The following is an 18,174-nucleotide window of genomic DNA, read 5'->3' as shown; positions in this document are numbered from 1 at the left end:
ACTTTAACGAATACTTATCCAGTGTTTTGATAACCGCTGGTGAGAACACATCACAAGACACTGGCTGCTTTGAACTGGTGTTCATACTTCGGTTTTATATTTGTTAATCATCTTGTGATTTAATATTCTTTTTAAATCTAATGTGTGTATCAACGACTTTCATTTCTGTTTCTAACCCATTCCACAAATTTACTTCACATACTGAAACACATCTTTGATTTACATTTGTTCTGAGCTTCGTTTTTGTGAACATACAGTTCCATCTTAGTTCATACTGACATTCTCTTATCAATTAATATCAATATCACAATATGGCAAACATATGCAAAATATAGCTGCTAGTAATGATTATTTTCCATTATCAATATGTCAACTGTTTGGTCCGAAACTCAAACATATTAAAGTTAGTTTAACATATGACAGGAAAAAGCAGCAATTATTTTTTAATATTAAAGCTGAAACTATGAAATATTTTGGCATTTTGTTCTGAAAATGACTTTAATGATCTACCGACTGTCTAAATAATAAATGCAATTAACTGTTTTCCACTGTAATGCCTTACAGTGTATAGGACCAACATTATAGTAAATCCTTTTGTTTGTTTGTTTTTTTGTCAATTTCATCTTTATTTAAATAATTTTGGTAACAGTGACATGTCAGTTAAATACCAGGTAAATGCACATTTTTACAGCCTTAAGGATTACTGTATCTATTGATTATTATTCCAGTCCAGTGTTGTCTTTTTGAGTCTTGTATTGAGCCCGTATTTCCCATTTCCTTTCTAATTGTGCTTCTTGTAGTCTCAGTATGTGTCAATTTCTCCATTAAAGAGATTTTCTCCACAATTGTTAGCCACTGGCCCTTCGTTGGTGGTGTTTCTTTTCCCCAGTTCCAGTAACAACGTGCTATGATTAGTAATTTGGCAGCAGAAAATGCTACAAATCTAAAATGATAAGATCCCTTCAGAGGTTTAACAATTGAGTTATCGCCCAGCTCTTCCTCCACAAAATATTAGAAAGACCTTCTGATTGATTTGGATTGTTCTACCCAATCTCACTTGTCTTTATTGTCCTTTGATTCTTTGTTTTTAGACACAGTATTTAGCATTTTTAATGAGCTGCAGCCTCTGTATGGATCATTAGGCATTCTTACAACCTGCAGTTAAAGAATTAAGCCCCAACAACTTAAATGTTTTTATACTAAAACCAGTATTTTATGAGTAAAAAGAAAAAAAATCTTATGTTACATTTGTTTTTCAGTCTGGCTTCTGACCACATTAAAGCGCAGAAACTACTGTGATCACCTCAACATTCACCCTCCAGGCTGAATGCTACAAAACAATAACACTGAATACTGTTTAAAGCTACAACAATCAGATTTACTCTCTTTACCAAACAACCCTGGTCTAATAAGCTCACTGTGTCAATGCAAGTAATCGCACGCACCTCCATCTCCTTCACTTAAATAAAGACAAGACTGAGTGCATTTTATTTGGAAACAAAGGAGGAGAGATTCTCATTACCCACATTTGATACCAGGGTTATAAAGACGAAAGGCCAAGTTGAAATCGTGGCGTTTTACAGTGCTTAGATTTCCAGCAGCAACACTTTGCATTGTCTTTTCAGGGTCTTCCAATTAGATGTCTGTGGATAATGTAGGAGCTCTGGTGCTAGATTTCTAACGAGAACCAGGAGAGGTAAGCACATTAAGCCTCTTTGCACTGGCTTCCAGGAAGTCGGACAATTAATTTAATTCGGCAGTGGTACTAAAACACTTAATGGCTTACATCAGAACCGACTTCATTCATTCTGAGACACTTTCAAATGTAAATTAAAGAGTTGCTTGTTTTCTCTGGTGCATTTTGAGCTACTTTTTACTGCCATGTAACTTTATTAATTATAATTATCTGTAAGTTCTGATACCTTTTTATACAATGAGCATTTGAAATGTGCCCGTCCTTGTCATAGTGTCACCTATCATGTATTTTGTTGCTCCTTTGTGTTGTATTACTGTGTTGTATTAGTGGAGCTGAAGATTCAGAGCTTTTCCTCCGTCACTCATCTATGTGCATTTATGAAAAAACCCAAAAACTTCTCCGAGCCAGACAATTCATCACCACAAACACGACACCTTAATTTGGTCTTGTCAAAGTTTCTACTTAATCAGTATTTCCCTGTGCCCAAGTGTTTCCATATCAGTGCGTGTGCTACGTTACGCTGCGCTTAATGTCATTCACCTGGCGCCCACAGGAGAAGACGCCAGCTTCCGCCAAGAAATAATCCTCAAAAACAAGCCCTCCTACAAACTGCATTGTTACACTGATGCCTTCTAATTTGAGGCGTCTTTGTTAGATGAGACAGCAGTTAATTTCAAGGTAGGTTTGACACAGTAATGTTTGCATTTTTAAAAGCATCAAAAAATGAGCTTGGCTTAGATGAATCTAATTACACATAGCGAGTGCTGCAGAATGAGTGGGGGCTGTTTAAACTGGATACAGATACACATATATAAAACACAACTACATTTCTCATTTACCTTTGACCTTTCTACGTCTCCATATACTGCACTTTTTCATGAATGGGGCAGATTTAATAAAGAACAATACTAGTTTAAACACGAATTTTGCTTCGACAACTTCTATCCAGGACATTAAGCATGCATACACAAAGGTATTAAGTTTGACTCACTGATTGGATGGAGAAGAGTTCGGTAAAGTTGGGTTGAGAGTCTCCCAGGAAGGAGCCGTTACCATAGGCATGATGGGGGAAACTCTCAGCCCCCTCGCCTGCTTTCGGACTGGACAGCAGGATCCCGATCTGGGACGTCCGAACATGATATGGGAAGTTCTTATTGGCTGCTGAGGGTCGTGTGATAACCTACGGGACAAAAGGATGAAAAGATTGCTGTTGCTCTGATGTTAGGAACAGAGAATAATAAGAAGTAAGAATAAGAGTATGAAATAAAAGTGTGTAAATATAAAGCAATAAAATAAAGTAGAAATGAAATGTGCATTAAAATAAAATAAAATGTGCATTATGCTACTGTGTTTAACACTAGTACTTAAGATATAAAGATTAAAATATTAAAATAAAATATATATCATCATGATGATGAGGCTGTAAGTTTGAAAATGTAACTATAGTAGAATAAAACAACCACAGAATTAGAGTAAACATAAGGAATATGTACAGTTATGTGCAGTGTATGTCAAATTAATACATACATTCGAGAGGTATATGATCTACGATGTCTGGTTCCTGCCTCAGACCTCAGACCTCAGTTATGTATATGTGTTAGAGATGGCAATCGAGAACAAGTTCCAGTTGAGAACCAGTTCCAAATTGTTGGATCAATCAGAACTGTATGAACCCAAGTTTATCTGTTCCTTATATCGATGCTGGCAGGTTTTTCTCTTAAGTGTCTGCGCTTCTTAAAACTCGCAACAACACACAGTCATGGCAGAGAGGAAGAATCGCCTTATTTCATGAAGAATGATAACAACAGTGCTGCTAACAATGTCCGTAACATGATAATTATAAGTCAGGATGAAACACCAGCAACGTGCTGAAACATCTTTCTACACAACTCGGCACAAAAGCCATGTGTACACCTTTTTCCACAAGACCAGGCGTACACATGGTTTTACCTGAGATAGCTGTGAGTGATGGCTTTCTGCAAAATGTTAATCGAAGGCACATTTATAAAGTTGTTCTTAAATTATTTATGAGTGATGAAATGTCAGCATTATCTTTATTCATCTCCCTTTGAGCGGTCGTTTAATTTTATCCTGTAGAGCACTTTGTAAAGTCAGTTTCCACATGAGCCCTATGAATGAATCATTGATCATCCTCCCGACGTTTAATAATAACTGTGTTTGACATTATACCACCATGATGGTTTGGACAAATGTTTAAAATAGTGGCAAAGACACTAGAGATATCTACAGCCATGTGTAATGGCGGCTGCTCTGGCATTGTTGGACAACCTCAGGGATGCAACACAGTCCGTGAAATTGCTCTTCCTCACCGTATTTCTCATTGACAGGTCTAATGAGTGGTAGAAGGGCACAAGTATCAATATGCAAACACATGTTGAGGGGCGTTTTTACATCCATTTATGATGAATTATGGGTGCACCACAATGATTGAGATTTATAGAACTGAATCACGTGTACGCACGGCTTTATGACACTGCCAAAAAAAATGTGTGAATACATTTCTGTCATAGTGCGCACACACACAGTTTTAGTCATGAAACTACACAGAGTTTTATGCCCCAGGAATGCCATGTGTTTCACTCTACACACAAGTGCCAACGCTTCCCAACTGAGCAAAAGATAAATATCCTGTTTTATAATAAAGCTGAAAACCTGTCTAGGCTGCCGTTTTTTCCACACAGAAAAATGAACATGGATCAATAAGCAGGGTGTCCAAACCTTTTAAAAGGAGGGCCAGATAAGATAATGTGAAAATACCTGGAAGCCAGCTGCTTCTTGCATCACATGAGTTATAAAAAAATAAAATGATGATAATAAAAAATAAGAAACATACAAATGACACAAACACTGCTATTCCATCTTTCAGGGTGCTTTCAGACCTAGAGTTGTCTTGCTTTGGTCCGAATCAGGGACTCATTTTGTTACAAAGAAGCATAATTGCCTAGAGTTGGTTCGTGTTCTCACGGCAGCATTTACAGGCGGACCAGATAAAATGCCTTGTGCGAGAAAGCTGCTCTTGATTGGTCAGAATTTCCATGCAGGAAAAATCCAGGAAGTAAACCAAACGTTGAAGAAGAGTACACTTGCAAGATAAATGTGACACTTTCTAATGTCACAATGGAGGGACAACTACGCAGGTTGATTTTAGCGCTGCTCATCGTGGACTATATTGCTGTCATTGTTCATTTTAGTCAAACCATACAGTTTGAAAACGAGGCGCGGCTCCAACTAGAAAACAATGTTTTGATGCATTGGATGTGCTGAATGTGCATATTAAGACAGTACAGGAGGAGGCGCACATTAATAATCCTCCAGGACTGTAACATGCTCATGTTTAACCCAAACAATGTGTCATGTGACTGCAGTTGGTTCAGATCCAGGTCGGAACATGTTCTCACCACCACGCCTGTAACCGGACTGAGACCACCTCTTCAAGAAGGTCTCAGTCTGGTTGTTGTGGTGCGCACCTGAGTGTGATTGCTGTGTTCACACCTGCCCCAACGAACCACACTCAGAGGGCAAACAAACTTGAGTTTGACTGAACCGAACCAAACAGGGCAGGTGTGAAAGCACCCTCAGTGAAAAGGTATTTGTGCCACTCTGAAAGCAGTAGCCCTCGCTGTCGACTTTACGCTTCTTTGTTGTGGTCGCATCTGCTAAAGAGCAGGAAGTGTCTGCTGCTAGGTTACTGTACATTTGCTTGTTCACTGTCAATTTATGAAAACACATCACGTCCACCTGCGTAGTTCCTTTTTGGTGCAGGCCTACAGACCGTCTGATACTGCTGCCATCATAAGATGAACAGAAAAAATGTGAAGTGAACCTCCTTGATTAACCAATATTGTGTGGCTGTCCACATATAGTATATTTTGAAAGACATGCTGCGGGCCATTCCTAATCAGTCCGTGGTCCACAACTGGCCCCAGGGCTGGCTGTAAGGTAAGGCAATTAAAGAATCCATAAGCAGTCAGACTGATGAGCAGAACTGATAATGTCACTGGTGTCAATACAATCTTATCAATTCCCATCCCTAATGTGTGGTTTTTATCTTGTGTGTTTCGCCTTGTGTTCTTGTTTCTTTTGTTGTGTTTTGATTTATTGCTACTGCAGCAAAAGCACTTGCCCCGCAGGGACGAATAAAGGTCTTGAACTTAAACTATAAACAGTATATACAGTAGCTAGCACATAACCAGAGCATATAAGGTAGGGATTCTGGATTGCAATGCATGCGGCGAGCAGGAACATGAAAGGACATTTGCGTGAGCAGTACAGCCCATTAGTAAAGAACAATGTGTCGAAGGTGAGGAAGAGGTAGATAATGATGTGTGGAGGAGACAATCAGCATGTGGCAGTTATGACTCAAGGATAGTGAATAATGTATGACTGACAGTGGCAATAATGACTCTTGAATAATGTGAACTATGTGGAAGTGCAAGGGTCTGCATGAGCTTGTGTGTGTGTGTGTGTGTGTGTGTGTGTGTGTGTGTGTGTGTGGTACGAACGAGGAAGACGATGTGAGCGTAGAGGTGGATGCCGAGCTGGATGCCATTGACGATCTTCTCCCTGGCCCAGCGAGGGATCCCGAAGTTGGCGATCAGAGCCATAACAGGCACTGCGAAAAACCTGAGGAAGACAAGTGAGTAGATTTAAGATAACAGGAAAAAAAATACATTAAAAGAAGAGGAAAAAGACGAGAACAGGACTGGATGGTGAGAGAAAAAGAGGCAGCAGAAACAGATGTAAAGCACGCAGAGAGATAAAGATGGAAGAAGAGGAGAGACGCAGATAATGAGGCGGGAGATAGAGACAGCAATGAGAGAGAGATACAGAGATAATATTAGTCTTTGTAATCTACACTTCATTTGAAGCTTGTGCTATTACACCCAGTGAGTGAAGGGCAGAGAGCCGAGCAGTGTGCTTAGACGAGTTTTTCTCAGGGTTGTTTAAAAAGGGAAAACACTACTTTACAGTACAAAGCTTTAAACTATCTAGCACACATATATATGGAAGCATAAATTATTCTAATAGAAGAGACCTCATCAGCTGGGTAAAAATAGATGTTTTCCTCTAGCAATCATTCACTCAAGCACAATTATCTACAGTGTTAGTAGAGCACAGCGATCGAGCACACAGTGTTGTAGGAGGGTTGTGTAAAATAAACAACTTTTCATTCCTGGACCACTAAAGCATCAGCTATCTCACGCACATTTTTATAGAGCTGCATAAATTATTCAAATTGGAGAGACCTCAAACAGAGAAATGTGTATTTTTCTACTCCTGCAATCTCGCTCAGGTGCTATTATCTGCGGCGAGGGCAGAGTTAGGGAGGAAGCTGTGCAGGGCTCACCATAGCGTGTACGTGGTGAAGAAAGGGACATAGAAGGGCTGTTTCTCAGGGTAATGCTTCAGAGAGACCAGCACGGCGTAGCAGAACCACACGTAGGCCAGCAGCTGCAGACCCATCAGTCCGTAGCCTGCGGGGCTGTCGTAGGCGTACAGTACTTCACCTGGGTCAAAGAACTGGCACAGGGACATGAGAAGTTACGCCACAGAGGAGACACTTTAAATGAGCTAAACTTTTTTTTTACACAAAGCAGAAAAGGAGCAGTTTGGCTTGGCTACACATTGTAGTCTGTGTCCTAATTACTAAGATGGATTGGTCGTGGCTCGGCTGATGCACTGCGACGACCGAGCCAAAGCTCAGCTTGTTGCATTCTGCGCCGGTATTTGACATTGACACTTCTTCTCCACAACTGGGTCATCGGCATGTGTGTGGACAGGTTTGCGTGTGTGTGCGTGTGTGTGTGTGTGTGTGTGTGTGTGTGTGGCTTGCATCTGCAGATGCTAGATTGTATTTCACAGTCCAGTGACTGGATAGCGTTGGGCCATACCGGGTTACCCGTTACTACATAATGCATAGATCTCGCAGCTCGGTGTGGAGATTCCTGGGATCCAACCAGCCAGCCTGAGCATGTCAGATTCCCCCAACTGCAGGCCCGGCACCAGGAACACTCCTCAACTCTTTATTTCAGTTCCAATTGTAACCTAGTTTGGCGTATTTTTAGCAGGAGCTCCCCTGAGCTTTGAGCTCTTTAATAGCAGGGACCATGTAAGAGGGCAGGCAGCAGATAAATTACACTGCTTCAGATCCACATATTGCAGTGTGAGAGATGGCTATAGGCTCCAGCATTAAATATAGCACGAATACTTCCACTGCACTACTCCCACTGGGTCATTAAAAGGCTGTATTCAAAGGCTGTAATCCACTGTCCCTGAATGTACTGTCATTACATCCGACTGTGCCAAAGCCTCTGCAGAGTGCACGGATGTACTGTATGTAGCTGCAACCCTCCCGAGTGCCTAATTAATTCATGAGCTCATAATGCTACACATGCTATAACATCATGGCTGATGAAATCTGTTTCCTTCCTCACACACAGACAGTCTGGTTAATCAGAGCGCTGATTAGTGGTCTGATCTATGATTTATTATCTCAGGTACAGTACTAAGCACTGCAAATCTCTCTAGTCGTGTTGGTCGTCGGGAGTTAGGAGTCGTCTCACTGTTTACTGTTTAGACCCATAATTTGTAACTCATCAAGGAGTTCCTTTTTTTGACAATCAACTTGATGCATATTCATAATTAGCAATGTATCAATGTAATTAAGTGTCTTGACAGAAAAAGCTATTACAGCCCACGTTGATCTGTGGGCTCGACTCTTGCATGAATATTTATGGGATTATTAAAAAAGCCAAAGAGAGCAATAATACGGGTGCAGAGATACCGTGTCAAGTCAGAAATCATCACCAGTAATGCTGGGCATTATTCAGACGCTGCTTTCAAGTCACATCTGAAGTGCTGAAAGTGTTCATGTTTTACTAGCTGGAATCTGAACTTTGAATAAAAGGGAACCAAACTTCAGAGGACTTTGTTTTTGGTAACTACTGTATAGGTGATTTTTATTAGGGCTGCCATGAAAGATTATTTTTACTGCTCATGATTCTGTCAGTTACTTCCCCAGTAAATCAATACATCTTTGTCAACACAGTGTTGTAAAGAGAAGTGTTAGAATAGTGGAAAATGTCCATGGTAATTTCCCAGAGCATAAACTGAGGTCTTCATATTGTTTGTTCTGTCAACTCACGGTCCAAATTTACATAATATAATATAACAGACAGTGAGCAACAGCATTTGAGAAGTTCTTGGAATAAAACAACAGATTTTCTAACTTAGGTAGCAAACCTACAACTACCGGTAATGCCCTGCGCCATACCGGACCAATGAACGCTCATCTGAAAAACAATATGGTGGCCTGCTGGTAACAGGACTTGTATAACAGTTAAACGGGAAGTTAAAATATGTGTCTGAAAATGTTTTAGGTGAGAAATAGGTGACGCAGTAACAGAATCTTGGCTTGTATTTGATCAGCACTGCCTAGTTTTACAGTTTGTTCACAGTATTTTCAGCCTTTTCAGCCATTTTTACAATACAGGAAGCAGTATGGTGCCTGCTTCCTGTTTACACACTCTCATATTACAGCCAAACAGTGCACTAAAATATGTTTCTAGAAACATTTAGGTGAGAAATAGGCGACACAGTAACAGACTCTTGGTTTATATTTGATCAGCACTTCCTAGTTTTACTGTTTGATGAGTTTGGTCTGAGTTTGAGCGAGATGAGAGGGAGCTCTCTCTCTTGATCTGCTTCTGTACTCTGTAGCCACTTTCCCATTGCACCACAAAAAACCCAGTAACACCCACTAACATCTGGCTTTTATATGTAATAGGAAAGGTTACAGTCAGCATTCACACTCGGGTCTAGTTACTTTGCAGCAGACATGGGTATTTATCGGCTCTGGTTATGGCATTAATGGAAACACAACAACCTGGTGAATGAGCTCATTACATCCCTTTTCTGATGAGATGCAGTGATCACAAAATACGATCCATATCTGCCCAACAAGTACTCAAACATCGATCCAAATTAGTCTGCACTAAGCTTGAAATAAGACTGCTTTACTGTTTACTACCCAGTTTTACAGCCTGTCCTTGACCCAAAACATGGCAATCAATCAGTTAAAAAGGGAAAGAAAAAATAAACACAGAAAGGCGTGCTTGTCTGCAGCAGAGCTGTATAAGCAGCTCTATTCTATTGGCAAGTCTATGGCCTTTTTTTTAGCAGGTTTTATCGTGTTAAAAAAGCCTGCGTACATGCGCAAATTTTGGTGGAAAAGGGGTGCTTGTGTCCGTGGTGGTGGGCATTCAACAATGAGGAAGTACAATTTGTAGTTTGAGCAACAGCCCTGGCACCAGCGAAGCAGGAAGATCATGTCACTGGCAAGACGAGGGAAACTTAACATAGTTCATTTACACATATTACCCACAGTGTTATGATAGAAAACTGTTTAAAATTTGGTGAAGTAACCCTTCCTACCGCAGTAGCTTCAGTGTTTACCACAGTGCAGTGTGGGTATTGTATGTGTGTGTGTGTGTGTGTGTGTGTGTGTGGTACCTCTGCCTCATAGATGAAGAGGATGACGTAGGTGATTGTGTAGACTGTCATGTAAATGCTCAGCTTAACCGACCCACTGTGACTGATCCTCGCCCTGACACACACACACACACACACACACACACACACACAAACACACATACAGACAAATATGGTGAAAGGTCACACACAAGTTAGAGGAAGATAAGAAATACAGACACACTGAAAGATACACAGACACATGCAAACACACATACAAAATTCCACATTTGGATCTTAACACACAAAGCAAAGACAGCTTAATCTAAAAAGCAGCTATTCAACACCACACAGCACAAAGGACTGGTGTGCTCAGCTCTGAGAGTTATAAATATAAAATGGCTGCAGACTCATGGACACGGCAGGCTGTGAAGAAATCTGTCCACACTCACAAAATCAGAAATGAATGCCTCTTCATTTGCAGTCAACAAACGTAACGAGCATTTTCAAACACCCTTTTGCTCAGACTAATTCAACACCACACACCAGAGACGACATATCAAAGTTGTCGGGTAGTTATCTCAAAACTGTCAACTTATCAGTTACTGCAGATAAACAGTCGTGCTTCTAGCTTGATGGTGATGCAGTTTTAAGTTTATTCACCTGGGCTTTTAAGAGGGTTTAATAAGTCGAGGAGATCACAGAATCTTCTGAGCCCAGAGGAGGATGTAATCCTGGAGTCGAAAAAACCAGCTTAAATCTTGCAAGCTCAGTTTTCGCTACAAGAGTTCAGTCTGGAAAATATCCACAGAGATTCAACTGAGCCCGGAGCAGGACCGATCTTCAAACTGTGAGCAGTGGTTTAGATGATGACTCACCACAAACCAATACCTTGTGAACTGCCATTTAATTGAGCTGTTTCTTGCATAAAACTGACTCAGACACCGGCGTGCAGGAATAGCTTGGGAGAAATCTAACAACGTTTCGAGAACAACTGGCATGTTTGATAATTGGGATTTCAAAATTGGAAATGTAAAACTGGAGAGCACTCATGAATCATCTGTTGTGCCGGCTATCTGAAATGATGCCCGTCTCGAGCAAATGTCCACTAAGCCTTGCCAGGGAAACAGTCAGCGAACCAACAATTTGTCAGCTGGCCGTGCCGAGCGAAAGGTAATCCTGCAGCTGACACAAAAACATGAACACGACATAAAGTTCATAGCGTCGATCTATCAAATTCCCCCTGACATATCAGGTGTTCATCCGCACCGTCACGTCCCGGCTTACTAACTGACTTTTTGATTGGCATCTAACATTGTCATGTCATGAGATACTGTTATGACTGTGACAGCGAGGCCTGACAGCGGGAGACGGTGGCAGCATAAACACACCCGCACAAGGTGACAGGCTTGGCTAAAAAGAGACACACACAGGCTTGACAAAACACACACACACACATACACACACAAAAGCTGAAAAAAAATTGCAAACCCCCACCTGGTGACAGTGAAACCTTTGCCCAGTAATATGAGCATCAGAAGGAACACCAAGAAACTGACGGAGAACAGTAATTTCCCTGGAGACGGACAGAGAGGAGGAGTGAGACAGGGAGAGAATTAGGTTGTGGTTTCCAAATCTGTAATATCAGAGGGGAAAGATAAAAATCGGGTCTTTGCACGCACGCAAAATCATGCATGGTCCTGCCTGCGCCCGTCAAACCAGCTGATGCACCACTTCAGCCGCTCACACATCCATCATCGTGCGCTCGTTCATTCTGCTCGGGCAGTGAGTGATTCAGTCAGTCAGTCAGTCAGTCGGTGGCCAATGTGGGAGAAGAACTCACCAAGTATTTTCAGGCTGCCGTTGCCAACTCCATCTCTAGCATACAGGCCCCAGTAGACACAATGGAACAACAGGCTGAGCACTGCCAAGTAGAAACGACGCAGGGAGCACAGAAAATAAGGAAAGAGGAGAAGGAGGGGGGATGAGGAGAGCAGGGGAGGAAGAGCAGGAAAGGTAGAAGAGACGGAGATGTCAGAGAGAAGAAGTAAATAAAAGATAGAGAGGACGGGGAGATGATAATGAGGAAGGAGAGAGGGCAGGGGTAGGAGAAGAGGAGAGGAACGGAGAGTAGAGAAGCAAAGCACGAAAAAAAAGAGGAATTGATAAAAGGAGATGAAAAAGGAGCAGACGGCTCGAGAGGAGTGGGAGGAGAGGGAGAAGGAGAATTAGGGGTGGCAGGAGAATAGAGAAAGGGATTTGGAGAGGGGACAAGTGAGCAAGATAAGGAGGGGTGGGTGGAGGGTGGGGTGGGGGTGGGGGTGAAAAAGGAGAGGAGAGGTTGAGGAGGGTATTCGTCAGTAACAGCATGCTCCAGTGAACACTGTAACGCAGCACGGCTGTTTGCAAAAGTTCCTATTCAGAGGCTAATAAGGGCGATAATATCTCGCCTCTTGAAGTGGGGATTAAGGTATGAGATGCTGCAGCCGTGTGAGGGGCTCATTGTCGTCTTGAGTGTGTGTGTGTGTGATGTGGCACGATGTGTGTATTACGGTGTGTGTATTCAGGACAGACGCACTCACCCTCCACACCTGCCGCTGTCATAAACATTTTGTAGGTTGTGTGAAGAAGCTGTCTTCCCTTCAGATTGTCTGCAGGGGGGGAAAAACAAGAATGAGATAGAGGTGATGGAGTTGTGTGTGTGAGTGTGTGTTGGGGATAGAGATAAAAAGAATGGAGATATGCTAACAGATGGCGGAGGAGAGCGAGGGAGGTACAGAGAGTGAGAGACGGAGAGAATAAGAAAAGGGAAAGAACAAGGGAGCGGGCCAGATAAATTGGGGGGGAGCGACCATTAGTATGCATCCATCTTGTGACGCCCGTCTCCAGATGAGGCCTTATACATCTTCTCCACTCTCTCTCTCTCCCTGAGCTGTGGGGAAATATTTTTAATGCGTATTTAAGCAGCCAATTTTACTACCAAAACACTCCTGCAAACAGAGGCAGCCCCGGGGAAAATTTACAGGGGGAGGAAGGGTCATAAACGTTCACACACACACACACACACACACACACACACACTCACAGCTGCCCTGTATAACCGCAGGCTTGGCCAGCCAGACGCTGCTGGATCCTCCTGTGACTTCCACAAACGTACTCTAATGGTGGCTGTCAAAAGCACGTTTCTCCCAAAAGGCCTTTAGGCGCGTTTTGCTCTATTTGCACGACACTCCACATTGTTAATTTTTATGTCCTTTGTTTGAATTTAACTTGTGCAAATAAATAAAAACTCAATAAAACTCAAGCCTCCATGTCTGTGAATACTCAAATGAAGCCGGCAGAAGCAACATGCACGTGGTGAATGAGATACAGCGGTGCCTTCAAAGCCTCCTCTCAATCTGCATGAAATCACAAAAAGATTTCAGCAGAACTCAACAGCCAAAAGACGTATTTGCACCTCATTACATTATTCTGCTGCAGCGTGGCAAGCAAAGCGAAAAATAAACTCAGCCTAACGACGAGTATTTAAGGTTGCACTGCCATTTCTCTTTCTCATTTTACTGTAGGAAACATTTTACTACAAAACACTTGACTGACACTGAGTTAATCTGAGGAATATATAATGCCAGTTTTGGAGTTTAATATTCAGATTTCTCTCATTTTAAAGGATTAGTTTGCCCAAATTACATAAAAACTAATTACCAAACAAAACAAAAGAATGACTGTGTTTCTGTTGCTGTTGAATTGTTCATATAATATTGCTTTTAAAAGCAGTGAGCACAAAAACAAATTCACTTCCATTCAATCGGGGTGGCTGCAGAAATCTCATTGACAGATATCTCAAAATCCAGGCTAAGAAAACTGAAAGTGTTTGCATTACAGTTCTCAACCTGAAGGTCGATTAAATGAACGAGAAGGACAAAAAATATGTTTGTTGCACCATTAAAAAAAAATGACTTTGGTCTATTTTTGGTCGTTTTTGTTTTCTTTGTAAAAATCTTTCACCCTTTCAAGCTTTTATAAATTTTTTAAATGAAAAATGTCTCTGTGGCTGAACCACTCATATTCATTAAGGATTCATTAGGGATTTTTTCAAAAGAACATCTTTTTCATCCTTGTACAGTACAAAGACATTCAATGTGCAACTTCTGTTACGATTAAGGCTGCGTATTGTTTAAAAAGTGACGATACCAGCACCAATACTAGTACCCTCAAGGTGATACTGATACCAACTGAGTACTTCATTGGATACCCATAATATGAATGGAGCGGCGTGAAGTATAGCTGTCACAGGGTGATGGTATATGTCCTTGTTTTAATAAATTATTTTATGGTCCACATCGACAGTTGTTGTCTGCATGCTGACTTGGGTCAGTAATCTTCCCCAGTGGCAGTTATCGAAACCTGCCTTTAAAGTCACGCACCATACCCTTTATATAGCCATACTTTTGAATGTTTTGGTGACATCTCGGCATGCTGAACTGCCAACTCCGTCCACTCGACTCCACCTCACCAAAGACTTTATGACTTGTAGCTGCTGCTGCATGAGTGTGAGCTCTGTGCCGGGGACAGTTGATAAGTCCGTCCACACATACACAGTGACAGGGCTAACTCTTCCCATCATATGGTTAACGTTACCTAACTGTTATCAAGATTTAACAACAGACTCAAGTTGTTTTGGTGTCAGCGTGACGTTATCGGGACTGTTTACTGGCTCAGTGTTGGTTGTTAGATGCTGCTGTGTTAGCACGTGCTACCCGGGCATACGTTGAACTGACTGTTCGCCACGGGGAAAGCGGCTCTGACGAAAGCAGCAACAGAAAGTTTGCTTGCTGTTTGATGATGGGAGTTTGGATGTACCGGGATCAGACCCCTGGAGCAAAAAGGGTCGAACGCAGTCATCATTTAACTGGAGAATGTTTTGTACTACTTTAATGGTCAAGGTATCTAGTACCGATGCCCAGCCCTAGTTACAATGGTGCAACGAATAAGGCAAAAAATTCTAAATGAGTTAAAATAGCAATAACTACTGTTATAACATTATTAAAAGTAACAGGTGTTATAAACAGTGCAAATAGCTCAGATGTACAGTGCAGCATTAAAACCAAAACAGTGCAAACACAATATAGTCCCACTATTGTAATAAAGTCAGTTGTGCCAGACATTATGGGATCAGTCAGACAGATTACAGGGGGCGCCTAGTGGACTGCTTCAGTGCAGTTAAAGCTCTATAGAGAAAAAGCTATTAGTCTGGAGATGCAGGCGTAAAAGGTCTTAGAACATCTGCCAGATGGAAGCAGTTCAAACAGACGGTGGCGTGGGTGTGTGGGGTCCTTACAGATGCTGGAGTTACTTGTGTTACCCTGGTGCTCCTGTACGAGAGTCTAGACCAGCCTTCACATTCAAGTGCACAAGATAAGCCTGTTCACCTACAGTGAAAGACGCTGATCAATATAGACTGCAAAGTGAAGAGCAAAGGAGCTACTGACTGTCTTCTTCCTAAAGTCTGTCCCACTGACTTCTCACCAGCACCCCTAGTGGTCCGAACATAAAAATACTAGCTGAGAACACTTAAGTTAATGACAGCTCCCTTCTGAGAAGTAACAGTTGCTGCAAATTATTGAAGCCCAAAGTATACTTTTGCTGAGTCTACACCAACCTATAAGAGCCTTCGTCTACGGATCTTACATAGCTGCACATAATCTGTAATTTTACATCACTGAGGAGAGGCTACGTGATTATTTAAGAAACCCTTCAACAAATTATAACAAACACAGAAAACTTTAACTACAGATGAGCTACTTTAATTTAATCATGCAGAAGCTTACAGCAATATAACAGTCATATCAACCAGGCATAATGACTGCAATCAAACACAAATCAATTCCTCAGACTCGGAAGATCAAGGCTGGAAGTAAAGATGCAAAAAGTCCAAAAGTCTCTAAACTCAGTAACAGCATCTCGCTCAGTGGAGTGAGTGCGAACAGAATGAGCTCCAGCACTCGCAGTAACCCCATCTCATCAGGCTCTTGTTTGTCTCATTCATGACAACAGCAAAACTGTTCTGCTTGTTCTCGTTCTCAGGTGGAAAGACTCTGCTCAGCTCCAGTTCTTGTTCAGAGCGATGCAGTGTCCCTCAGCAATTGATCAGGGTATCTGCACTTCTCTAAAACCTTAAGTTCTTATACCTTTTCTCGATCCCTACATGGACGTCCCTCATAAAATCTCCTCCTCTAATGTCCCTACATTAGATCATAGGTACGCCCGCCTGATGCTAGCTTTTGCTGTTCTGTTAATCAACCGTCTATTCTAATTCAGGTACTTCCCATTTTCATCAGCCATCTGTGTCTGCTCAATAGTCTCGGTGCTAAAGTAAACTTTATAATCATCATGAAGTTCATTCTGAAACATTTCTGTATAAAATCATTAGAGGTTCAATATTTATCAAACTCTACTTGATTAAACACATTAAGTATAACTCACACACATTTCTACTCACTGATTCAGTGTCCATTACAGAATGACTTACAATATAAATCACGAGACTTCATTCATTTAGCAGTTCATTATTTTGCCACTCATTTCTTTAGCATTTTAAATCTCTTTTCTGATCTAACCTCCATCTTCTCTTACTGCTGTTTCCCTGCGGTGGTTCCTCCTCTCTACTGGGCCCTCACTCTGCCTGCAGTGGTGACAGGTTACTTAGGTTACTTATTGGTGACATACAGGTCAGGTAATCGATAATCAGCTCCGGTTCTTCCTCCTCTGTGTCTTCCTATGGACTGTCAGAGGTAGAATGGGCTTGTTGTGGTTCTTCCTTTTCATTAGGTTCTTCTGCTGCTTCTGGGTTTGGGTTGTTTAGTGTTTGTATTTGTGTTTCGACAGGGCTATTATGTGGCCTTTTTCACTCAGGGAGGCCTCGAGGCCTCCTATAAAGTCGTCTGGATTTAGCATTGTCGTCCATTTTTCGAGCCACTTTGACGCTTGAAGGAAAATATCAGTAGAACATTGCACTTTAAAATGTAACCATCACTTTTTTTATGATGCCTTTGTGTTCAGTTCAATGTTCAATTTGTTCAATAAAAGAATGTTGGAAAAATCTCTCATTTTTTATTGGTTGCATTTTACCAGTATACTGAAGGCTGCAGGGAGGTACTGAGTACACTTAATATCTAATTATTTATCGCAAGTCATATCGTTATTGCAACATTAGCGTGCATCACATCATTTCCGCATATCGTGCAGCCATAGTTACAAACCAAAACAGGCAGGGGACCTCTTAGAGATACGGTAAGTGAGAGAATATGTTAAATTGAAAGTGAATCAATCCTTTAAAGTTGAGGTAAAGTCAAATGTGAGATTAACATTGCAGGAAGGCTAAACATATAACTGCCGATGCCTCACATCCATTACACTCACAGTTTGAGCTGCTCCCGTTTGGGCCTCAATTTAGGGTCCTTAGAGCCAGTCAGAACATATATAAGAAGTCCTTTATTCCCGATGTCATACAGGCAATGAACACAGAATGACTGTGTCAGGGAACGCTACTATTTTTATAAGATGTGCTCTCTTTTACTCTATCTATCTGTCTATCTATCTAAACACATTTTACATGTTAAAACAACTTGTTGAAAATGTGAAAAGACTGGGAGCTATATAGCACTGAATTGTGGAGACCAAAAGTTGGACTGTTTTTCACCATTTCTGTGTCCAGGATTTTGTTTTTGGCGGGACTAAAAGCCTGCTTGATTACAATTTTTGTTGTTGTTTGACAAAATAAATTTAAAAAGTACCATTCTGTGGAGGACTGAGAAGAATGAAGTCGATCTTTGGGCAGGTCAGTGTCCTCTGGCTACGACTCTGGTGGCTCAAACATGAATGGCTGTACAAGTCCACTAACACTGTTAGACCGAGCATCCATTGTTCATTTGCTTATCCTGTTAGGGGTTGTGGGGGGAGGGGGCTGACACAGGGTGATAGGCGGGGTA

At 41.5% G+C, this 18,174-nt stretch overlaps 1 protein-coding gene across 1 annotated transcript in view; it reads right to left on the bottom strand.

The window, feature by feature from the left end:
• The window catches only part of tmem145 (transmembrane protein 145), a 63,857-nt gene that overhangs the window by 3,177 nt on the left and 42,506 nt on the right, over positions 1 to 18,174 (bottom strand). Inside the window, exons 8-14 of the mRNA XM_049584419.1 lie at positions 12,769 to 12,837; positions 12,030 to 12,110; positions 11,684 to 11,762; positions 10,229 to 10,322; positions 7,065 to 7,237; positions 6,220 to 6,340; positions 2,688 to 2,876 (exon numbers count right to left, since the gene is read on the bottom strand). Coding sequence (XP_049440376.1) covers positions 2,688 to 2,876; positions 6,220 to 6,340; positions 7,065 to 7,237; positions 10,229 to 10,322; positions 11,684 to 11,762; positions 12,030 to 12,110; positions 12,769 to 12,837 — 806 coding nt within the window. The remainder of the gene's footprint in view (positions 1 to 2,687; positions 2,877 to 6,219; positions 6,341 to 7,064; positions 7,238 to 10,228; positions 10,323 to 11,683; positions 11,763 to 12,029; positions 12,111 to 12,768; positions 12,838 to 18,174) is intronic.

The sequence above is a fragment of the Epinephelus fuscoguttatus genome, linkage group LG8 (genome assembly GCF_011397635.1).
Source record: "Epinephelus fuscoguttatus linkage group LG8, E.fuscoguttatus.final_Chr_v1".
NCBI classification, from domain to species: Eukaryota; Metazoa; Chordata; class Actinopteri; order Perciformes; family Serranidae; genus Epinephelus; species Epinephelus fuscoguttatus.
Note: the sequence above shows the minus strand (reverse complement) of the source record. Positions and strands in the feature narration are given on the sequence as shown.